The sequence below is a fragment of the Vicugna pacos genome, chromosome 13, assembly GCF_048564905.1.
Source record: "Vicugna pacos chromosome 13, VicPac4, whole genome shotgun sequence".
Classification (NCBI taxonomy): domain Eukaryota; kingdom Metazoa; phylum Chordata; class Mammalia; order Artiodactyla; family Camelidae; genus Vicugna; species Vicugna pacos.
Genome location: NC_132999.1, coordinates 67,092,919 through 67,115,855, shown reverse-complemented (window position 1 = coordinate 67,115,855; position 22,937 = coordinate 67,092,919). Strand labels below are relative to the sequence as shown.

General features: G+C 64.1%; 2 protein-coding genes across 7 annotated transcripts; both read right to left on the bottom strand.

Annotated features, from left to right (window-relative positions):
• Positions 1–107: 107 nt before the first annotated feature.
• Positions 108–12,277, bottom strand: DVL1 (dishevelled segment polarity protein 1). 2 transcript variants are annotated; one of them, XM_072975664.1, is made up of 15 exons: positions 11,769–12,277; positions 6,260–6,329; positions 6,009–6,130; positions 5,629–5,732; positions 5,298–5,436; positions 5,009–5,102; positions 4,840–4,909; positions 4,596–4,735; positions 4,446–4,522; positions 4,270–4,337; positions 3,983–4,135; positions 3,231–3,362; positions 2,943–3,110; positions 2,654–2,860; positions 108–1,385 (listed from the first exon to the last, which is right to left on the bottom strand). In XM_072975664.1, exons 1-15 carry the CDS (start codon positions 11,936–11,938, stop codon positions 1,012–1,014), a joined length of 2,088 nt encoding a protein of 695 aa, XP_072831765.1. In that variant the 5' UTR covers positions 11,939–12,277; the 3' UTR covers positions 108–1,011. The 2 variants fall into 2 exon arrangements, with proteins under 2 accessions (XP_072831765.1, XP_072831764.1); XM_072975663.1 differs by having other exon boundaries at positions 4,058–4,135; positions 11,769–12,074.
• Positions 12,278–14,912: 2,635 nt separating this feature from the next.
• On the bottom strand, positions 14,913–19,418 carry MXRA8 (matrix remodeling associated 8). Of its 5 annotated transcripts, none has more exons than XM_072975656.1 (10): positions 19,286–19,418; positions 18,196–18,219; positions 17,774–18,079; positions 17,578–17,679; positions 17,025–17,495; positions 16,604–16,765; positions 16,378–16,414; positions 16,222–16,298; positions 16,035–16,115; positions 14,913–15,846 (listed from the first exon to the last, which is right to left on the bottom strand). In XM_072975656.1, exons 1-10 carry the CDS (start codon positions 19,332–19,334, stop codon positions 15,779–15,781), a joined length of 1,377 nt encoding a protein of 458 aa, XP_072831757.1. In that variant the 5' UTR covers positions 19,335–19,418; the 3' UTR covers positions 14,913–15,778. The 5 variants fall into 5 exon arrangements, with proteins under 5 accessions (XP_072831757.1, XP_072831759.1, XP_072831758.1 ...); XM_072975658.1 differs by having other exon boundaries at positions 14,913–15,804; XM_072975657.1 differs by having other exon boundaries at positions 16,604–16,762.
• Between the last annotated feature and the right edge of the window lie 3,519 nt (positions 19,419–22,937).

Genomic DNA, 22,937 nt, shown 5'->3' with positions numbered 1-22,937 from the left:
ACCTAGCTGCACTCGGGGCAGCACCCAGCCAGTCCTGGGGAGGCTGACCTGCCCCAGCACCCCAGTCTCCAAAAGTGGGGGAGAAAAGACAAAGGTCACACACCAGCCCCACAAAATTAAATGCTTTTCAATGTTTAAAATAGCATTTACACGGAAGCAGCTCTGTTAACTATCTGGACGGACGCCCCGACTCGATGCGGTATCTACAGTGCAGACGTATGCAGGCCAGACGCCGGGACGAAGCGGCGTATGCAGTGGGCAGTCACCCTTGGCCCTAGACCCAGCCCTGCAGCAGCCCTGTGCTTCTCGCCCCTCAGAGTCACGTCTCGCATCCCACCAACCGAGATACGCCCCTCGGTCTGTCTCCCCCTCACCAATCCTCCCACACATGTTCAAACACAACCTGTGTCCCCTGTGCAGGTGGGGGGACATGCAAACTCCGCTTCAGGGGACAGGGGCAGTGGCTGACTTGGCTGCCACCCCCCACAGCACACAGGCCAGGCAATAAATAAATAAATTAGATCCCTACCCTAGGCAGCCACAGAGGGGACTGGGGACTCTGATCCCCCCGAGAGGGCACCCCGGGCCTGGGCAAGATGGGTGCAGCCTGTGAACTGAGTGAAGAGGGGGGCCCAGGCCCAGCAGCCACCTCTCAGCTCGGTCTGAGGCCCTGTGCACAGCTCTGGGGTGAGTGGGTGGTCCAAGGCCCACGCCAAGGGGTGGCAGGTCAGACCTGCCTGAACACGGAGATGGAGGCCCCAGTGAGGGTCTGCACAGATGCAAGCTGCTACGACCAGGAGCGGACGGGCTGCCCTCACCGCCCCCTCCTCCAGCCTGCTGCCACTCTCTGTCTAGACCGAGACCCCACGGCACAGAAGCACAGGCTGGTCTGACCCGGGACGGCCACTAAGGCAAGCCCACACAAGCTCCAGGTACGGCGCCCTCCTGCCAGAGCAGGAGGGCCACCGGATGCCCCACAGCAGGGCCGGGCTGAAGGCACTCTCTCCTCGGTCACATGATATCGACGAAGAACTCACAGGGGTTCCCCATGGCCTTCTGGAATGACTGGCGACTGCCAGTCAACTCTGGGGGGACAGCGGCCAGCTCCCGGACAGGCGGCCCCCCAGGCGGCCCCCCCACCACAGAGTACGCCTTTGTCAGGGGGTGCAGTGGGGGGAGCCCTGGGGCGGCGGCCGAGGCCTGACTGCGTGGGCTGCTGCCCCGGCTGAGCTGGCTAGCCGGACGCTCCCGCCAGCCACTGCCGCCTGCCCCACTTGGCGCTGTGGGGTCTGACTCACTGCCGCTGCCCCCGGCTCCAGCCGACCGGCCCAGGGCCCGACGGCTGCTCCCGCCAGCACTCCGGGTGGACCCACTGCTTTTGCTTCCTGGGGTCGAGAAAAGGGGGAGAGGAATGGGACAGTCAGTTCCAGGACAGTTGGCCGTGGCCAGGGCAGCCCAGGGCAGAACCTGGTGGTCCTGAGCCGGGGTCGGGGAAGGTTGGGGGGCAGCCATGCAGACGTGAGGGCTGGGCCAGCCCCGCCCAGGGAAGCAGAGCAGCTACAGCAGGCGGGGGTGGTGAGGGGGTACAGACAGGCAGGGATGCTCCGGGGCCAGCACGATGCCCCAACACCTCACCCCAACGCCTGAACTGAGGGCCTGGTCTTGCAGCTGAGAAACTGAGGTGCAGAGAAGGCCCCGTGTGCCCGGTACACCTGCCGGCCACCCTGAGCTCCCCGCCCAAAGACCCGCCTATGATTGACCCCAGAGCCCTGGCCAGCTGCTCGGCTCAGCCTGTCCTGACTCTCAGGAAGCGTTGGGAACCTGAAGACGCTGAGTGGCTGGGGACGTGCCGAGAGGGACGGCGGGCAGGACCCTGGCTTACCGGCCCCGAGGGTCCGTTCCGCTAGTCCTTCAGTCTAAGGCTTGCTCAGCACAAAGCAAGGGATAGATGAGTCACACACCAGGCCTGGCCGGGCACCCACACCCACCTACCAGGGCGTGCCCCCTGCCAGCTGGGCCTGTCCAGGGTCCACAGGCACTGGGCACAGCCACCTGGCAGACACCGCTGCCCTCCAATCACTCTCCTCTCCCCCAGCCTTTCTCTGGGGCTGCTAGGCCAGCCACCTGACCTTCCCCCAGACACTGTGGGCATGCACCCATGGGCCTCATCGACCCCTACTGGGCCTCGGGACACTGTTCCAACAAGCCCCCTCCTCTGGAACACCTCCAACGTCCCTGCTCAGCACTCCACATGTCCCAGCATCCGGCTCCAGCTGCCTGTGAAGCTGCCCACCTCTAGTTCCTTGCCAGGCTGCGGGTGCCCGAGGGAGGTGTCCATCCTCCACGTGTCCTGGGGCCCTTCTGTTGCTGCCCCACCCCAGGCCTCTATACCTCTCCATGCCCCCATCCCCACTCACACCGCCTCCTGGCCTCTGCATCTGCCTCACCAGCTAAAACACCAGCACCCCCCAAGCAACCCCTGAAGCCTCCGGGTTCTCCTCCTCTGCCCCCTTCCACCATTCACCCCTTTCAGAGGGAGCCCCCCAGGGCCCAAGCACAGAGCAGGTGGGAGCACACAGGGCAGAGGGGGTGGGCACACAGGGCAGAGCCAGGCGGTGGGGAGGCAGGGAGCTGGGCACCTGTGGGCTCTCACCTTCACTCTGCTGACTCCCAGCGCTGCCGCTGCCGTAGCTGAAACCAGGGTCCTGGTATGCGGGCGGGAAGCAGGGCGGGGGCCCTGGGTACTGGTAGGGGTAGCCCTGACCCAGGGGCCAGGGGGCAGCCGGGTGGGGCAGGGGTGCCAGTGTGTCCTGATCCGAGGCCCCACTGGAGCCGCTGTTGAGGTTCAGGGCCGCAAGATCTGGCGGGAGGGGAGGGTGGGGGTGGGTGAGCCTGGGGTGGGCAGGCCATCAGGGACGCCCGGCCCGCAGCCCCCCACTCACTGCTGCACAGGTCCCCGAAGACGTAGTAGCACTGTTCGGAGAAAGTGATCTTGTTCACCGTGTGCCGCAGGAAGCCCCGCTTCAGCATGCTGCTGGCGTACTTGCGCGCCTCCCGCCGCTCCTTGAAGCCCTCCAGGTGTGTGTACAGCCAGTCCACCACGTCCGCCCCTGGCCGCAGCAGGCATCAGGGCACAGAACCCAGGACCGCCCAGCCCACGGAGGGCCTTCGCAGTGACAGTGTTGCAGGGCTACCCCGCCCTGCCCCGCCACCAGCCAGGGGACCCTCACCGATGACAGCGTTGGCAATGGTGATCTTGAGCCACATGCGGTCTCGGATCTCCAAGCCTGAGTCCGGCAGCTGCATGACACGGACGACGGCGCCCATGTCGCTCTTCACCGTCAGTGGGGCCTCCTCCAGCTCTGCAAGGCACGGCGCCCTCCTCAGCCCCGAGTGGCTGACAGGTGGAGGAGAGCTAGAAACAGACCCCAGGCCCTGCCTGCTGCAGCCCCGCAGAGGCCAGAGTCTGCTACTAGGGAGCACAGGCTGCAAAGCCGAGACTTGTGAGGCCCATACCACCATTCAACAGACCCCGCAGGGCCAGGCCTGGGTGGGGGGGACCTTTGTCTCCCACCCTGCCGGTGCTTCATCAGGATCTCAGGGCCTACTAGGGCAAGGCCACCCCCACCCTGCAGACCAGCGCTCTCGGGCCAGAGATCAGGCCTCTTCCACCCCTCCCCCCGCGAGCTCAGGGGAGTTAGTTGTGTTAATGGCAGGAAAGCAGAGTGGGGGCCATGTGCGTGCACCCACCTCTCCCCTGACCCCAGCCATGGCTGACCCCTGGGCCCAGCCCCTGCAGGCACCTTCCACTCCCACCGCACAGAAAGGGGGCCCACGGGTCCGTGCTGGGTCAGACCCGGGTGGGCGCCGCAGCACAGACACTCAAGGCTGGCTTGGCTCTCGAGTGTGACCATGCCAGGTGGGCGGCCGGCCAGGCCTCACCCGGCGCTTCAGTCCCCTGATCTCGTGAACTGCCACTTACGCGGAGCGCCGGGCACAGAGCTGGTTAGTGAGGAGGAGCTGGTGCGGGTGATGGCGCTGGAGCAAGGGCTCGTACCGTAGCGGGGCAGGGCTCCGGTCAGCGCCGCCGTGTGGGACAGCCAGGCAGCCGGGTCGATGGGCCGAACGGGGTCAGCTGGGCGGCCGCCACGTGGCAACAGACGATGAACAGTGGGGGAAAAAGCAGAGCCCGGGGCACAGAGGAGAAAGGCCCTCAGGCTGGGCCGGCGCCCCCACCCCCCGCCCTGCCAGCCCCATGGGCTCACTCACCCCTCGGGATGGTGAAGTAGCTCCGTGGGGTCGGGTCCCAGCACTTGGCCACCGTGAGGCTGATGGGCCTGTGGGGTGGGTGGGTCACACCGGTGAGGCCCCTCAGGCCCCACCCAGCCCCGCAGAGCCCTGCCCCCTCCCCTGCCCCATGGAGCCCCGCCCTGCACAGGCCTCACCCAGTCTGGGACACGATCTCCCGCAGCACCCGCACCGCATCGTCGTTGCTCATGTTCTCGAAGTTGACGTCGTTCACCTGGGGGAGGGGTCAGCGCGGTGGGTCGGGGAGCTGGCCCCTCGGCCCCCCAGCAGCTCCCCGCGGCCCGCACCTGCAGCAGCATGTCGCCGGGCTCGATGCGTCCGTCAGCGGCCACAGCCCCACCCTTCATGATGGAGCCGATGTAGATGCCGCCATCACCCCGGTCGTTGCTCTGGCCCACGATGCTGATGCCCAGAAAGTGGTGCCGCTCTGCAGGGGGGTGGGGTGAGCAGGGGGTCCCCAAAGGCCTGCAACCCCACCCAGAGACCCACGCCCCCCAAGGGACCCCAGCCCGAGACCCCGCGGGGCCTCACCCATGTTGAGCGTGACGGTGACAATGTTCAGGGACATGGTGGAGTCCGTGATGCTGCTGAAGGAGGAGGCCTGTGGATGGACAGACAGAAGGACAGGCACCAGGTGAGGGGCTGCGCGCAGGGCCCGTGGCCAGAGAAGGGCTCACCCGCGACTCGCGGCCCACGCTACCCGGTCTGTCTGCCGCATGCGCTGCTTCCGCCGCCGGCGTTTGTGCTTCCGGATGAGGCGGGAGGAGGTACTCTGCTCCGTGGAGCTGCTCAGCCTGGGGTGCACAGAGTCAGGGGTCGCCCTCTCCCGGCCCCAACTCCACAAAATTGAGGAGAAGGCAGGGACAGGGGCGGGCCCGTCAGGAGAGGGCTCAGCCCCGCGCTGTGCACCCCTCCCCGCACATGTGTGCGCTCAGACACACGCATGCACCTGGGCACATCTCCCGGCTCACCCGCCCACCCACGCCCACCGGCTGGTGTTCTCATCCTCGTCGGAGTCGATGAAGCTGCTGGACTCCAGCTCGCTGCTCAGCACCGTGGATGCGCTGTCGGGGGGCAGCCCCAGGTCCCGGCGCCGGTCCCCCCTCTGGTGCCCGTTGGTCCGGGAGGCTGTGGGGATAGCAGGGATGGGGGCTGGCAGGGTGACTGCGGGGTTGCCGGGGGCCACTAGGGTCCTGGGCAGTTGGGTCTAGAACCTCTACCAAGGGACCCCCACTTGACAGGGGGGGGCTATACCCAGGGTCAGCAGGGCATGGGTGCACCACAGGGGCCCCAGGGAGGTCAAGGGCGTGGCCTCTTTACCCTCCTCACGGTTCCGGCGTCGGGCTCGCTCCCGCCGGTGGCTGACCACGGACTCCGTGCCAGTCTCATTGTCCATCCCGTCACGGCTGCTGGCCACATTCGGGCTGTGCCAGTAAGAGGGGAGTGGGCCGGGGCAGGCCGGACCACAGGTGCCTGGAATGCCCCCTGAGCTCCCCACCCCTCTCGTCCAGTGGGACCCTGACACTGACAGGGGCCCATTCACCCACCGGCCCGCCCCGGCCTGTCTGCCTGCCCCTCCTCTGCTGCCCAGCTCCTACTGACCATGGGTCCCGGCTCAGCTGCCCCTCCCCACCCGCCACAGGCCTGGCGGGCAGCCAGCCCCTTGAGAGCACGGGGCTCAGCGCCTCCAGAGCCCTTACTGGAAGGAGGGGGGCCGGGAGTCCCCGATGCCGCCTGTCCGCTCGAGAGGCGGGGGCAGGTCTGCATGGCCGTCAGTGCCCTGAGACCCCGCGTCGGAGTGCGTGCCCTCAGCCAGGACCAGCTGTGGACAAGAGTGAGGGCTCAGGGATGCTGGCTTTCGGGCGCCCCCAGCAGGGCACCGAGGCACAAGTGACCACCTCCTCCCACATTACCGGGCTGAGGACCCTCTGCCAACGTCCCACAGACTCACCCAGGAGACTACGCGGCCATTGAAGCAGGGCAGCTTGGCATTATCGTCGGAGATCTCCTCCTTCACAACCCTGTCGGCAGATGTAGGCATGAGGCTGTCGCACTAGGTGCGCTCCCACAGTGGGCTCTGGAGTAGGGCCCCCAGCATGGCCAGGGTGCATGCCACATGGGGCCTCAGCCACACACCCAGATGCCAGTCTGTGTGGGTGCCCTGCCCAGCATGCTCCCTTCCTGGGAGCCTTCAGCATCCTTCCAAGGACCCCTCCCAAGGCCCAGGTCTAAGGGGGTCCAGACACCCAACCTGCCAGTACCAGGAGTCCCTGTCTGGGACCCCTACGACATGAGGACCTACTTGGCTCTGTGCCTGTGCACCCCACAGGGGTGGGCCCTCAGGGCAGGGCTCTGTCCGGCTTCCTCCTGCCCGAACCCACCCCACCAGCCTAGAACAGGGCCTGGATCATGGCAAGCCTCAGCACAGACGCACGCTTGGTGAGACCCCGAGGACGTCAGCAGGTCAAGATGGCAGAGCACACACAACCCCTGCATTCACACTCCAAGGACACTGACCGTCCTCCTGGCCAACTGGCCCAGCTGGGGAGAGAGAAGCGGATCCCCACCCACTGCATCAGCCCAACTCAAGACCTGGAAGGGTAGCCAGGCACAGGGCCAGCCAGGCCCACTGAGAAGTCTCAGGTCCTGGAGGTCAGCAGGCCCCACTGGCCACACCACTGCCCAGGGGCTAGCCTGGCCCACCCCTAAATGCTGCCCTGTCAGGTGGGTTTGTGGAGGTGGGAAAGGCAGGTCGCAGAAGGCCAGGGCAACACCAGCTGGGAAGGAGGCCAATGACCCTGGGGTCAGAAACAGGATGGGGAGGTCCAGGTGTCAGGTTCAGAGGGGTGAGGAGGGCAGCAGGGGAGGGGCCCCGGGCAGAGCCAGCAGTGGCTGTGGCCCAGGCATATCCCACACTGCGGCCTCCTGGAGGCCCAGGAAGCAGGGCGGGCAGGCGGGGCCTGCAGCAGAAGGTGCCCTGGGGCCCCACCCCACTGGAGCCCAGCCCTGCCCAGCACAACGCGATTTCCATGCCTGGGACTTGGGCCTGGAGTAGGAACAAGAGCTACGAGACCAGGCAGGAAGCAGCCTCTTGGCCTGCTGGGTCCGGACCCCTGGACTCGGCTAGTCCCAGGCAGCAGGTGTCAGGAGGCTCCTGCAGAGCTGGCACCCACACTCCCACCCAGGGAGCAAGGACCCAAGCTACCCCGCCCACTGGGAGAGGGCCTGAGACATCTGGGCAGAGAGGACGGAGGAGATGGGGCCAGCCCGGGAGGGAGGGGGCACCCCACCAGGGTCCTATAGTGACCCCCAGACACCTCCCAGGGCAGCCACACACGCATAGATGGGGTGCACACCCCAACAGGCAGAAAGAGTCATTTCTTGGGACCCTCCTCTCCCCAGCCAGGAGTAGACACTGTGTCTGCTGCCCCCATTCACGCACCACAGTCCCGCAGAGCTGAGGTCCAGGGAGGCGGTGACCCTGCCCAAGACCCAGCCAAGGAGGCCATACAGAAGGTGGTCACCACAGGAAGACCTGAGGTGGCCTGGAGACCCCTGGGGTCCTCCAACTGCAGCCAGCACATAGGGGGCTGCAGCGAGCCCTCCGGGGGACCCAGCAGGCCCAGAGCACCATCTCTGAGTGACAACAGCAATAGAGACCTGGGAGGGACCTGGCTCCCGCCTCACTGTCCAGGTGGCCCGGCTGGTGACCCCCAACGCACTCATGCCCCCACCCTCCTGACTCACCCACTGCCTCACCCAGCCTCCACACCCCAGGGCTGGCCTGGCTCCCTCAGAGGTGGGCACCCTGAGCCCCTACCGCCCAGGTGGCCAGCACCTCCAGAGGACCCATCACCCAGGGCTGCCCAAGGCCTCTGTGCACCCCACCTAAGCACGGATGCCCCTCCCAGGATTCAGAGACCCTGCTTCCCCAACACCCCCAGCCTGAGAAACCCATGTCTCCCAGCCTGCACAACAGAGCACTCGGCCCTCTACCTGGGAGCTGGGGCACTGAGAGGCAGCCAGGCCAGATCAGCAGGCACCCAAGCCTCCAGGACAAAGGGCACAGGTGCACAATGCTGTCGATTGATGGCCTGGGACAGGGTCGAGGTCGGGGTGGGGTCGGGGGGGCCTCAGGGAGCATGGGGAATGCCCCCAAGCAACTCGGGGCTCCCTCCTGGGCCGGGCCTCACCAGGTGGGAGAGCAGGCCTCAGGAGCAGCGGTCAGTGAAGACACCCTCAGTGTGGTCACCCAGGGCACCCCTGCTGGCATCTTGCCCCCAACCTCAGAATTCCTGGCGAGAGCCCGGTTAACCTGGAACTTGGGCTGCCCAGCCCCACCCGCCACCCCCACAGACTCGCCCCGGCCAGGAATCTGCTCAGAGTGGGGCTCTTGGAGTTGAGCCCAGGGCCCAGGAGGACCCTCAGGCTCCCAGAGGCCACAGCACGCCACAGGCCAGCAGGATGACCCCAGCTGTGTCCCCAGAGGCACAGAGTCCCCCCATGAGTCAGGGCTCCTCAGTTCCCTCGGCGTTTTCACAGGTCCCCTCACTGCCTCCTGACCCGGCTCAGGTTCTGCAGGGTGAGGGGACCTTGTCCTTCACGTGCTGCCACAAACAGGGGTGACCTGTCTGGACTCTCCCCACACTCCTGGGGCAGTGACAGTGACAGTAGAGCTGCAGAGGGCAGAGGGAGGCTGCAGGCAGTCTGGGACAGGCCAAGCGCAGGCCCCAGCACACCGCCCACGGCCCACAGACAGTTGGCCCCAGGACCGGAGCTCCCGGCCCAGAGACACAGGAGCCAGGTCCCCTGCCAGGCGGACAAGCTTAGTGCCAAGCGCAGCCAGGCCTGGAAACAGCAGAACAACTCCGGTAGTGGAAATCTGTGAGCTGAGGACCCTCAGCCTCTGCTTCCCAGCCCAAACACCAGGCCCAGACCCCAGCTGCAAAGCCATTCACCAAACCCAATGCTTGGCATCTCCAGGCGAGACCACCACAGGTCTAGAGACCCTCCCCAGCTTCACTGGGACAGAACAGCTGTGACCTGCATGGGAAAAGTGCAAGGTGGGCAAAGCACTCTCCACTCAGTTGCTCAAAGATGCCTATGGGGAGCAGGGCCAGCCCAGAGCCCATGGCCACACCTCAGACTCCCCCTTCCCTTCCTGGTCAGCTGTGGCTGTGAGCAGAGGCCCCAGGAACTCAGGGCCCAGCCCACAGCGAGAGGAGGGGTTGGGGCAAGAAGCCCAGGCCCACCAGCTACTCCTCACAGTCCCCAATCTGAGGTGACCCCTCTCATGCAGGGGTCACTGACCCAGCCCAGCCAGGACCTGCCCTCTTTCTCAAACATCCAGCTACATCCATGAGGTACCAAGGTTGAGCCTCCAGCTCTCATTTATTCTGAAGTGTGAGTGACTAATCAGCCCCTCCCAGAAGAAATTATTCTACTCAAGAAATGATCATATAGAATAAATAAAGCTTGGAGTGCTGTAGGCAGATCTCATAGAAGGGGAGAAAGACGGCAGATCCTCTCCCAGGTTTCTGAAGCCAACAGGCCATGAACCAGAGGTCTGGCGGGAGGTGTGGGTGAGGGAGTGGAATAAGGTGAGCCTCCCCTGTTCTGTCTGCCTGTGTGCCTTCCAGAGTCACCCCAATCCTTCCCCCACCCCAGCCTACCAGCCTAGTCCTGTTTCCTCCCCCACATCCCAGCCATGCAAAACTGACAACTTGAAGAACTCCTATGCATACTCCAAGACCCAGATCTGCCTGCCCACCATCCTCCAAGGCCAGGGCACCCGTAAGTCCTGCAAACCCCACAGCAGACCTGCCCTCTGCTGGGAGTGTACATTGTGGGTGTGGAGTCTCTGCAGCTCAGTGGCTATCAGACACAAGAGCAATGTCGTATCAGGCAGGATGCACCCCAGAGCACCATTCAAGGGCAGCAACCTGGGCGAGCTGGGCATATGCCATGCCACACACTTCCTGCAGACTTGGGTTTGTGACAGAGCATGTGCGACTCTGGTGATTTTTGCTAAAACAATAAACTAAATGAAAAAGAAAAGTTCACTTCCATAGACCTAATGCTTACAGTCAAAGCAGCCCAGACCCAGAGGAGTGAGACAGTGAGAGATTGCCCAGTGAGGGCAGGCCAGGCAGCCTGGACCAGACTCCCTAAATCAATGTCCTACTCTGAAGAGCCCAGCCTGGGGGCGGCTCCTAATCTGAGCCCCGTAGGGCTGGGGCCTCCAGCTTTCCCAGGCTGCCAAGGGCACACCTTCCCCTCTCTGCCTCTCCCTGGTGTTGGAGAAGCCCAAGAGAATCTAGTTGTCTATACACCCCTTAGGCCTCCCTGAGAGCCACAGATGGTCTTAGCTTGACCTGGGGGGCCCATGCAAACTATACAATCCAGGAAACGGCCTCAATGTCAAAGCCCCAAGACTCAGCCACATACAAGGACACAGGCTGCCTGAGGGCGCCCAGGCACACCTGCTCAGCCCACGAGGCCTCTGGGTACCCAGCCCCCCAGCACCGCTGAGCAAGGGACTCAGGTTACCCGTGACTGTGCTGGGTCAGGCCTCCAGCGGACAGCCAGCCTCCTGCTCACCACTCACCATTCCAAAAGCCCAGCCCAGCACAAACAGGATGTCCCCTCGGCCAGGATAGCCACTGCTAAGGGCTGATGTGGGGACGCTGACCCAGAGGCAGCCCGGAGTCAGCAGGTGGTCTGGGCTGTTCCGAGGAACCCAAGTGCTGAGCAGCTCAGCAGGAGCAGAGGCCCTGCGGCCAGCAACCCCAGGGCAGGAGTGGGCAGGATGACATCCCACGGTCCCCTGTGACCCTTGACCTCTGCCCTGTCCTGAGGACCCTGTAGAAGGCCAGGAGGAGGCTGTCTTGAGCCTCCAGAAACTTCTACAGATCCCAGTAGACAGATCCATGCCCCTGTCCCAGCTAACCTCACTTCCCCCATGCTAACTAGGGGACCCACTGGGTGACTGGCACCCTGCCCTCTGCCCAACCCTTTTCCCCGGGCCCTTGGACACTCTTCTGATTCCAAGCTCCACGAATCACAAGCTCTCCTGGCCATCCCCCAACATTTGCCCTCCACAGACGTGGGGCAGCGAATTCTGAAGCTGACAGGTGCCAAAGTGGGATTCGGAAGTCGACCTGGACCACAGACCTATACCGGAAGATCACACAAGCTCAGGACAAGGCCCAGGGTGCGCGGAGAAGCCAGGACCCTCGCCGGTCCACGGCCCTGAGTTCTCAGGCTCCTACACAGGCCGTCAGGGGCCCAGGCAGTGTCCCCTCTCTGAGCACAGACAGGTGGGACACACCGCACTAGGGCAAGCAGGCGCGTGGAGGCACCGACCGGGTCGCAGCCCCAGGATCCCCATGCCCCGCCTGGCGCAGACAGGTGCCGACACGCGAGCCCGAGCTCGCGCACAGGCCGCGCTGCCCACTGACCCGAAGTCCTGGTCCATGGACTTGAAGAAGAATTTGTAGGCGTGCACGGGCCGGTTGCTGAGCACGTTCTTAAAGTCGGCCAGCGTGACGCGCTCGGGCGCCACGGGCAGCTTGACCAGGTACGGCGTCTCCTCCTCGTCCATGTGATAGATAATCTTGGTCTCCGCCATGGTGCGGCGCTCAGGCGCGGCCCGGGCCTCGGACGCGGGCGCCTCTCCGCCGCCGGCCCGCGCCCCGCCCGCGCTACGCTCCCGGCCCGGCCGCGACCAGGCCTCCCCGCCCCCGCCCGGCCGCCCCGGCCCCGCCGGCCCCGCCCGCCCCTCCGGCCTCAGCCTCGGCCCTGGTCCCGCGCGCGCCCTGGCTGCTGCCCTGTCGCCGGCGGCCGCCCATGCGCCCCCGGCCCGGGACGCAGGCAGGGAGGGCGCGAGGCCCGCCGCGTCCGTGCGCCCCGCCGCCGCCCCCTCGGGCCGCGCGTTAAAGGGACCGCAGGCTCGGCTGCTCGCGGCCGCTGGGGGCGCCCGAGAGCCGCGGGCCTGACGTCAGCGGACGGCCCGCGGCGAGGGGGTGGAGCTGCGCAAGCGCGGGCGGGTTGGGCGGGGCGCGCGTGGGTGGCGGGGTTTCCCTGCCTGCGTCCCGGGCTCAGAGCCTTCGGCCCACGCCCCGGGCGCCCCCGACACGCGCAGGCCAGCGTCCTGGGGTCCCTGATTCTCGGCCTATGGGCGGTCTGGGGGGCACCCCTTGAGGAAAAGGTGGGTGGGGACCTTCCGGAGGCTCCGCACCCCGTCTGCCCGTCGCTCCCCCACCGGAAGTCTTCGGAGGGGTTCCGCGCGGCCCGGTTCCGGGTCTCCATCCCTTTAGAGTCCGGAGGCGCCCAGGTCACATCGGCGGGCTGCGGGAGACCGCGGGAATTCTTGTGTCCGGGCTGGAACTGAGGACACTTGGTCACTTTGCGCCCCCGCACCAGCTTGGAGCTGGCGCTCCAGGTCCTACGGGGGCTTCAAGAAATAGAAGCCAAGTGAATGCAGATGCCCATGTGGACGTGGGAGTGAAAGTGTGAACACGTGTTTGTGATGCTCAGGCGACAGTGGGGGTCAGCACGGGCAGCCGTGTGCACGCACGCACGCACGCAGGAGGTGCCTGGGCACGGTGCTCCTGACAGCCAGTGTAGGGACTTTTTCCCCGGCTCCTGTCCATCCAACCAGCCTGGGGTCCTCTATGGGGCAAGGAAAACGCAGTGTGAGGGGTCCAGCCCACTGGGGACGGCTGTTCTCCCTCCCCTACCCCAGCAGGAAAACTTGAGGCCACTAGGAGGCCCATGCTGGCCAGAGCAAGAAGGGGAAAGGCCCTAGGATAGGGCCTGAGAGTGATGCCCCTGAGACCTGTCTCCAGCACTTCCCTCAAGGCTGGCAGAGCCTGGTACTCTCCTGCATACCAGGTCATGGCCATTCGCAGGCAGTGGATCAGAACAAGAAAAGACTCTTATTAGTCCATCACTGACTGGAGGAACCAGAGTTTGGCCATAAGTCTAGGCTAGGGACCACCCCCGGTGAGCCTAGGGCGTGGGTCCTGACCTCCATTCCCCTAGGCTCTGATGAGGAGAGCAGGGCTCTGTGAGGTTGGCACCCACCCAGCAAAGCCTGGGCCTTCTCCTCTTGGGTCTCAGTGTCCCCAGAGGTAATCTAAGGAAACCAGGCAGGATGGCCTTAGAGGAAGGGTCCTTCGTGGCTGTCTGCTGGGTATTCAGGGAAGGGGGAAAATGGTGCCATGAGAGCTCACCAGGGGACCAGCACCCCCAGGCCAAACACTAATGGCTGCAGGTCACACAGATGCAGGGGATCTGATGCCCCAGCTGCACTCCAGCCCCCAAGCCTCTGTCTCCCACCTGAAACAGCCCAAGTCACAGGAGAGAGGCTGGTAACCAAAGGCCAGAGGCCAATCCCAGCGCCAGTGCTGAAGTGGTCCAGCTGGGTCCCTTCAAGGAGGGTGAGTTTGTGACCACAGCCTGAACTCTTACAGGAGGTGCCTTGTCCAGTGGCAGTGTGGCTTTGTGGGGCCAGGAGTCCTTGGGCTGGGAGGGAGGCACATTCTGAAGCCAGCCACAGCTGCTCGTCCCAGCCTCCCTCCCTGCCTTTGCCACCATGGGGTCAGCGTGATGAGAAAACAGCTATTTTGAGTTGCTGCCCAGGCACTTCACAGTGTGACGACCCTGCCCATACCGGGAGTCGGGTCATTTAGATAAGGATTTCCACCACCTTGCTTTTTCTGGGCCATCTTTTAAAATGACCAGAGTTGAGCCCGTGAAAGTCAGTGACTGCCGCCGCAACCACCTTATAAGTCATAGATGCCCACTACCCTCCTGTCCATCTCCTGCTCACCAGGGGCCTGGTTGTAAGACTGCCCTTCCCCTAGCTCACTGGGCACCGTCCCCACCAACAGCAGGATCTCTGAGTAACAAGTTTTGTGACTCTAGTTCTTTGTGTGAGGTATTGAAACTGTGCCTTCATCAAAGGACCCTGGGGTTTTCACTTTCCCAAAGTGGGAGCTGGGATACTGGGGGAGCCAGCTGCCGACCCAACCCCATGTGGTATCTGGTGCTTCCTCACTCAGCAGGTCAGAATCCGCACACTCTCAACACACTGCTCTGGATTTTCCAAGTAGGGTGACAGTCACTCTTTCCTGCCCCCTGCTGTCCTGGGAGGGCTTTGGAGGATGAGGTCAAGGTTGGAGGAATGGGTTTCTTCCCCCAGCAGCTCCCTTCCCTTCCCTCGTGTGCTGCCAGCACCCCTGTCTGAATGCCCTCCTGCTATCTGCTTCCTCCCCGTTTATCCTCGTACATCTAATCTCATCTCAGTGTCCACGTCCCTTCTCAGAGGACTAAACTGATACAGTCTGCCCTCTACCTTCACATCCACCAACACAGCCGCCACGTCCAAATAAACCCTCAGAAGAGGATGTGAAACTCCTTCCCAACCAGGAATAAGTGCATACAATCGACTACCGTCGCCCTTCTTAGACCTTCACCCAATGTGTGGGTGATGACAGTGTGACTTCAGATGAAGGAAAGCACTTGGGGGTTCCCAAGGCCCAGACTCTGCCCCCCAGGGAGATGGAGGGAGAGAGAAGAGACATACCTGGGGCCAAGTCTAAAAATCAGGTGTGGTCTTTATTGTGACGGTGGCAATTCCCTGGGATGAGCAAATGTGGGGTGTCAGGAGTGGCAGCTCTGGCCACTCTAAAAGCATCTTCAACCCCCTCCTGTCCTCAGCCAAAACAGAAGTCAAAGGAGGCCTCACCCCCGGACTCCAGCCCAGGGAGCTAAGGGAAGGGGGTCAGGGTCAAAAGTCACGTGGAGCCTAGTGACTGTCAAGGCAGCTTGTTGGAAACGGGGCTGGAGCAGGGTGGAAAGCAGAGAAGGGGCCCCAGGGCAGCACCAGGGGGCCCGGGGCAGCACAAAGGGATGTTAGCCCACGGCGTGGAGTATGCAGTCCTCAGGTTCCCGTGCAGAGGCCACGGCAGCTGGCAGGTAACACAGTACAGCCTAGGGGAGCCAGCAGGCACTCCCCAAGGAAGGGTGAGGAGGGTGGGAGTGCCAGCCCCAAGGCGAGTCCCAGCTCTGAGACTCCCCCTGAGCTCCTCCAAGAGTGTCTTCCCACCCCCAGCCCTGCAGAGGTGGGACTCCGGGCCCCCAGGAGGCAGAAGCCAGGAAAACTTGGGAGGGGGGTGGCTGCAGGAGGAGGAGGAGGGAAGGGCACCAGCCGAGGGTGCTGAAGGGCACAGCTGCAGGGCCCGCAGTCCCTGGGAGCCCACTATTGCTGGTGAGGACAGGGTGGCTCCTGAGAGGGGTCTGGAGGCAGCCTCACGCTGCACCAGTCCAGGCCAAGCTCCAGGACAGCGGAACCAGCCGCTGGAAGGGGGGCCAGGTGAGCTGCATAGGGGCCAGGAGGAGTCCTCCGAGACGGACAGGCAGGAGCTGGCAGAGCTGCTGGCCCAGCCAGGAGCCCGGGATCACCTTACTTGCAGTACTCCTTCCTGAACTCTGGAAGCCAAGGGGACAGGTGGGTGTCTGCCCTCTGTTTCTCTGTTGCAGGGGGAGGAGGGGAAATAGGGCAGACATCCAGGAGGACTGCTCGGGGGCATCTGGAACACTGAGGTGGCAGGGGACTCCTGCCCGTGGTGTGGCTGGTGCCTTGGCGTTCTGAGCAGGTGCAGTGGGGTGCCAGCCGGCTCTGAGATGGGCAGGGGTCTCCCTCCCTCAACTCCACTCACCTTTGTCCAAGTCGATGTTCTTCGGGGGCAGGGGACTGTGGGCCAGCTCAGCCCTCTCCTTCAGGATGTTGTTTTTGTAATCTGGTACCCGGAGAGAGCAGGGTGAGGGCCCTCCCAGAGATGTGCCTCCCCCACCACAGGCCTGGGAGGCACAGTCTATCCCTTGAGGTCGCACGGGGCCCCTCACCTAGTTGGATGTCCTCACTCCTGTAAAGAGCCTGATCTCCTGTGGCCACAGCAAACTCTGCCATGTTCACGTCCTTCCTGGAGGAGGAGGGTGGTGGGAGGTTAGAGTAGTGGGTGGGTCTACCCAGTCCCGGGGAGAGCTGGGAGGGGCACTCACCCCTTGGATTTCAACTTCTTGTCGGAGTATTCGTAGCCTGGGGAGGGAGACTCGTGTTGGGGTCAGCCTCGTTCCCTCCCCTGCTCCCCTAGCCCAGAAGAACCCTCCCAAACCCAGCACCCGGGCTCACTGGGCCCTCTGCTCAGGCCCCCACACCCCAGACCTCGGGTCGGGAAAGGCTTCCTAGTTCTGGGCTCAGGCCCTGCGCTGTGGAGCCTCGGCTCACCTCCGCGGCGGCGCTGTCGGGTGGCCAGGACGACAGTGATAAGCAGGAGGATGAAGAGCAGAAGGGTGGCCAGCACGTAGCCCAGCTGCTGGAAGAAGTGCGCTCGGCCTTCGGGGACGATGACGTTGATGACGCTGCGTCCGCGCGCCAGCGTGGGGTCTGCTGGGGCCGTGCGGGGGCAGCGTCAGGGAGCGCCCGGCGAGACCCACCGAGCAGTGCACCCCGACCGTGCCTCCCCAGCGGCGCCGCATGGGTCTTGGTAAGGGACGGGTGGCCGCCGCCCCCGGGGCCTCCCCTCCGCTCACACCCAGGTTCCTGATGTGTGACAGGAGTGGATCAGGGAGGTTGGCTGCTGCCAAACGCGCCTCGCCGTTCCCTTCCCCGGAGACGTTCCCCAGGCTCCCAGGGCGGCCTTCTGCACCTGGGCCGGGGGCGCTGCTGTGGCTGGAGCCGTTGCCCGGCGAGTTCCGCGGGGGCGGCTGGGCGGCGGGCTCGGTGACTCTCAGGTGGAAGACGCGGCGCTCGTGCAGGCCGCAGTAGTGGTGGTGCAGGTGGCAGGAGTAGGTGCCCTCGTCTGCAGGCTCCAGCGGGTCGATGCGCAGCGAGAAATCGCCGCGCGCGAAGGCGTCCGTCCCCACCGCCACGCGGTCGCGCAGGAAGGGCGGCCCGTAGGCGCGGCGCTCGCCCGACGCGTACAGGTCGAGCAGGCGGTCTGCGCGGTCATGCGGCACCCCGGGCGGCTGCCGGTCCCAGTGCACCACCTGCTGCGCCTCCTCCAGGTGCCGGTCGGTCCACACGTGCGCGCGGTTCACGCACGTCAGCAGCGCGGGCGCCCCACGCTCCACAGCCAGCACCTCCTTCTCGCCGTCCCAGTGCGCGCCGGCCGCCCGGGCTGGGGGAGCGAGTCGGTTAGGGACCCGGGCCCGGGAGAGAGCCAGGAGGGGGGTGCGAACGGGCGGAAGGGGGACACTCACGGTCATCAGTGACCTTGAGGAGCACGGCCAGGCTCTCGTAGAGGTGGCAGTAATGGTGATGCAGGTTACAGGTGTACAGCCCCTCGTCCGTCTCCTCCACCGCTACGCACCGGGAGAAAACGCAGCCGTGAGCTGCGTGGACCCTGCCCACGCCCCCGGAGCCCCCAGGCCGCCGCCGCGGTTCCATGACCCGTACCGCGGATGAACAGTGAGAAGTTGCCGTCGTGGAAGGCGGAGGGAGGCAGCTGGAGGCGGCGGCGGTCGCGGGGCTCATAAACGCGCTGCTCGCCCGCCGAGTACATGTCCACGAGCCGGCGCGCAGGGCCACCGGCTGGGCCGCTGCTGAAGTCCCAGTGGACCACGCGCTGGCGGTCGTGCAGCCGGTCTTGGGTCCACACCATACGCGGGCTCTGGCAACGCAGCACGGCCCGGGCGCCGGCCGCCCAGCTCACTGCGGACTCGGACACCACGGAGCTGCCGGCGGTCGCGGTCCCCGACGGCCCTGGTGAGAAGGGAGCGTCACTGGGGGAGGGGTGTGGCCCAAGAGTCCAGGTGCAGGGTGGGACAAGCAAGACAACAGAAGGACTGATGGAGTTCCCAGGGAGGGCGGTCACTAACCTGAGGACAGAAGGACAGTAGAGCCTGGAAGAAGAGGGAGAGTGAGTCACACTGGGGCCAGGGGGGCACCTGAGCCTCTACATCAGGGTCACCCACCCAGACTGGACCCCCACTTGGTCCCCTGGATCCCTTCTACAGTCCTCGCTGAGGTGGTGCTAATGACACCACTTAACAGGTGGAGTTAAAGCCAGAGCAGCCCGGAGGACACAGGTGAGGGTCTCTTCCCCCTACCTCTCCCAGGCTCCCACACAATCCTCATGGCCACCTGCCTGGGGTGTGGGGAGAGCAGCTGGCCCTTTGGGGGATGAGGGGTGGAGCCAGGGTTAGACCGTGGGCAGGCCAGCTCTGGAGTGTGGTGGCCACCATCCCCAACACTGCAGCAAGGCCACAAGAGCACCAGGGCCTGACACCTCGGGCCAGTTTGGGGGGCTCCTTGCACATGCATATCCAGTGTGACACATGCACCTGCCTTCCAGGGTCCTCTGACAACTGGTGCCCAACCCCAGAAGCCCCTCGGCCTTCCTAAAGCATGAGAAGCCTGGATGTGGGAAGTGACCCCACCATCTGCCACCCCACAAGCCAAATTCCTGCACCAGAGATGTGGCTGCGCGCCTGGACTGGACGCAGGAATGTGCCCGGTCAGCAGGCCAGCCCTGGGGGCGGGCTCAGGGGCCCAGGACCCAAGAGGGCGCCAGAGAAGACCCTGTGCGACCCCCGGTTCCCAGGCTCCCCTTGGTACCCCAGCCCTCTCTCCTCCTGACGGCAGAGCAGCACAGGCCTGAGGGGCATCCGGGAGACGGGAGAATGGGTGTGCAGGGACCCAGAGGAGCCACTCCCGCCTCAGCCTCCCTGCCCTGCTTGGCCCTCTGGGGCCAGTTCTGTGCAAGGGGAGGTTATGTGTTGATCTGGGGGCCTTATCATGGTGCCCTGTTCCCTCTGAGGCCCCCAGACCCGTCCCCTTCGGGGTGGGGCGTCCCTCCTCCCACCCCACCCCGGGCTGGAGCTGAGACAGGCAGCGCAGCCCTGAACACAAACTCACTCAGCCCCACTGGTTGCTTTTGCCTCCTGACCCCCACCCACCCGAACTCACTCTGCAGAAGCACAAGTTTCCAGAGCAGGACCTGGGCCCGCAGCTCCATGGCGCCCGCCTGGCCCTCTGGCCGCTTTGTCTCGCTCAGGCTCTAACTCTCCAGAAAAACAGCCCGCCCCCCTCCCCCTCCTCAGAACCCGCCATGACATCACGGAGCCCTGCAGACCGACCGCCCTCTTCGCTCCTGCCCAGCCTCTTGGCCTCCCCAGATCCTTAGCTGGCCTAGTGGGAGGGGTAGGGCCTTGGCCACTATGCCCCAGACGGTGAGGGGAGTCAGAGCAGAGACTTGGCTCCCCCTCTGGCTCAGGTCCTGAAGAAGGGGGCAGTAGCTCAGCCCTCGGAGGGGCAGGAGGGCCCCAAAGCCTGAAGGCATGGCCCTGGATACCCTGTAGATGTCTGTGACACACAGGGCCCCTCTGGGGCCACTGCAGGCCTGGGGTTCTGGGGTGAGCACCCCTCGCCCCCTCCTCTGTAGGGGGACATTGGCCCAAGGCATCCCTCCACTGGGGGCCAGAAGAAAGGCATCCTGAGGTCGGACCCCCAAGGAGCCCAGGCTGCCACGTGATGACCCGCGCAGGCCCGTCTCCTCTGGGGGCTGCATTTCCTCATCTGTGTAGTGGGGATAAGAGTAGCACCAGCCCTGGGGAGGTACAGGGGGGCTCCCTCCAGACAACAGGATGGGCACTGCTGTCTACGTCAACTGCACCATCCAGAGAGCTAGCCGGGGAGATGAGGGGTGGGGACCCTGAGCACTGAGTGGGGCCAGCCCAGTGCCCCTCTGTCCTGGTGCCCCTGCCCCCATCTGCTCACTATCAGGGGCACAGCGTGGTGCCCATGAAACCCCGTCCAGACCTGGGTGCCCTGCTCCCAGGAGCTCCCCCACTGCTCCCAGGAAGGGAAGGAAGGGGTGGGGTATGGGAGCCTTCCCAACAGAAGGCACAAATTTGAAGCTCTGGGAAAACTTACAGAGTCACATAAACAAATGTGAAATCACAGACCTCGCACTGTGTACCAAACCCACTCTCTCTAGTTAAGCAAACCTCGAAAAAAGAAAAAGAAAAGAAAAACTCCACCACATCACCACAGAAAGCCACAATGCATTTTTCAGACTGCCCATTTGGACTGAATTATTGTCACAGGTCCCAGGCCCTGGTGGGCCGGATTCTCATTCTTGAACCCTGCCCTGGTCCCCAAGTCCTCAGAAGAGCGAGCGAGGAGCCCAGCCCAGCCAGACTCTCTGGCTCCAGGGAAGGGGAGGAGGCTGCTGCTGCAGTAGGAGGGAGTGAGGGGTGATAACAGGTAGGACCAGCTGGGAGAACACCCCACCCCCAACCTAACGGACCTATTTCCCTCTGCAAGATCCAGGCCCTGGGAGGCGGAGCCCTTTCCAAACTGGAATCAGGGCTCATCTCCCCACCCCACTCTAGCTCCTCCCTGGGCCTTTCATTCTGGAAAAACAAGCCCTGCCTGGCTGGCCTTGAGGCCTGGCCTCTCCCCCTGTTTTCCTAACTGGTTTACATTAGCACTGCAGCCTCCCTCCCAGCCTTCCTCTGCGCCCCCACCCATGTCTGCCTCTCTCCTTTGGTCTCTACTGCGCTGGCCTCCACCTCTGCCCTCTGTTCCTGCCTCTGGCTGCCAGGCTGTCTCTCCTTCGTGGAGGGAAGATGTCCAAGCAGGGCTGGAGGGAGGCAGAGATGAACCAGGTCCGGCCCCGCAGCCTGGGAGGGGACAGGGTCCGCTCCCCGCCTGGTCCACACCCTAAACTCCCTCTCCCAGTAGGTTCCCTGGCCTCAGGCCCTGTGCTGAGGCCTGGTGGCGCCCCTGTGCTGCAGATCCAGCCCTCAGCTCAGCCCAAAAGCAGAAGTCTGAAGGAGGACCCCCACCCCCTTGCACCACTGCAGTAGAATGCTGCAACCCCTCTTCCCTGCCCCGTCCTCTCCCTGCTTGAGCCCACCTCCCCAGTCCTTGGCAGGAAGTAGTCACAGATGGAAGCAGAGCCCAAGAGAGAACAGATCGGAACTGAACAGCCACCAACATCACTGTGGTCCCCCTGAGTTCCAGGCCAGCCCCAGCCAGACCAGAGCCAGACCCACATCCCCTCTCCTAGGAGTAGAGGCTGGACAGGACGAGGAGGGGCAGCCAGCCCAACTGAGCCTGAGAATCAGAGTCTGGCTCCAATCCTGGGGACTCGGACATTCCAGGCAGCCAGGCTCATGGGGAGGAAAAACCACAGGCACTCAAGAGCACAACCTGACACACAGACACGTGCTCACATGTGCTGTTCAACATTCAGCAAACACTTCCTGTGCACCCACTGTGTGCCATGCACTGGGAGTCAGCCCCGAACTGGATGCCAAGCTCCTGCCCTCTTTGGGCTGTTAGAGGAGGCCTGCTCACAGATAAATGGCATCATCTGAAACGCGAGACTCACAGGGACAGCTTCCTAGGGAGCGACCCCACAAGTGGACAGCCAGGCCAGCGCCCAGGAAGCTGCCTGTAGGGGGAGGGAGGGTGGGGCTTGGCGCACAGGTCTGCAGGGCTGTGGCCTGGCTCTCATTCACACCCGGCAGGATGAGGCCTGAGGGGTTTACAATCAGGAGAGATGTGGTCTGGTGATGCAGGAAATGCCAAGATAGTTTGTTTAGAGCTGCCAGGATTTACAGGAACATACCAGGAAAATGACCCTCCAAGGGCCAGGTGGTGGACAGAACTCCAAGGTCCTCCCCTAGAGTGGCGGGAGGGGAGACTGTGGTGGGGTAGTCCTTTGCACCCACACAACAGAGGTGCGGGGCTGTCACTCACAGAGACCGAGTTTCCCTCATAGCCGAGTAGTCAGCTTCTCCCACCAGCCATGTGGTGAAAGGGCTCATGGAGGCGACTGTGTGGCCAAAACCTGAGGCTGCAGCCCCACCCACTTCATTCATCAAGAAGAAAACGGCCCTTGGTCCTATAACTGCGAGGAACGGGTTCTGCCAGCCACCCAGCTGGGCCTGGAAGAGGACCGCAGGTGAGGACACAGCCCTGGCTGACACGGGTCTGACCCCGTGAGACCCTGGGTGGAGCTCCCGGTAAACGCACGTCCAGAGCCTGACCCATGGAAGCTGCGTGGTAACGAGCCTGCTGTGTGAAGCTGCTAAATTTGTGTTGACTTTTCATGCTGCCAACAGGAGACAGACACAACTGCTTCCCAGGACAAAGCAAGGGCAGGACTTAAAAAGACAAAAGCACAAGTCTTACAAGGAAAGGGACTGGTGTCTCAGCTGAGGATTGGCTTGTGGGCAGACTGCTGAGTCACAGCTCCCCTCAGGTTTCTCCAGAACCGTGCCGATCCACTGTCACCGTGAGGCGGAGGCCAGAGGGCGGAGCTGCCCCACAGACCAGAGCACCCGCGATCCACCCTCACACTGCTGTCTTCCCAGAGGTGGTCACTTGCGCATGTGTTAGTCCTTCTTCGGGAGTCCTGGTGGTCTGCTACGGCACTGTCTCACTCCATGGGCCAGGGGACTCCAGATCCCATGTCTGATGGTCTGTGCGTCCCGAGGGGGCTCTCAGCCCTGCTGGTGGAGGCCCACAAGTCAGATGACACGCTGAGATGGGGCTGAGAGACCACTGATGCATCGAGACACTGATTTGAAAATACAGACAAGAACAC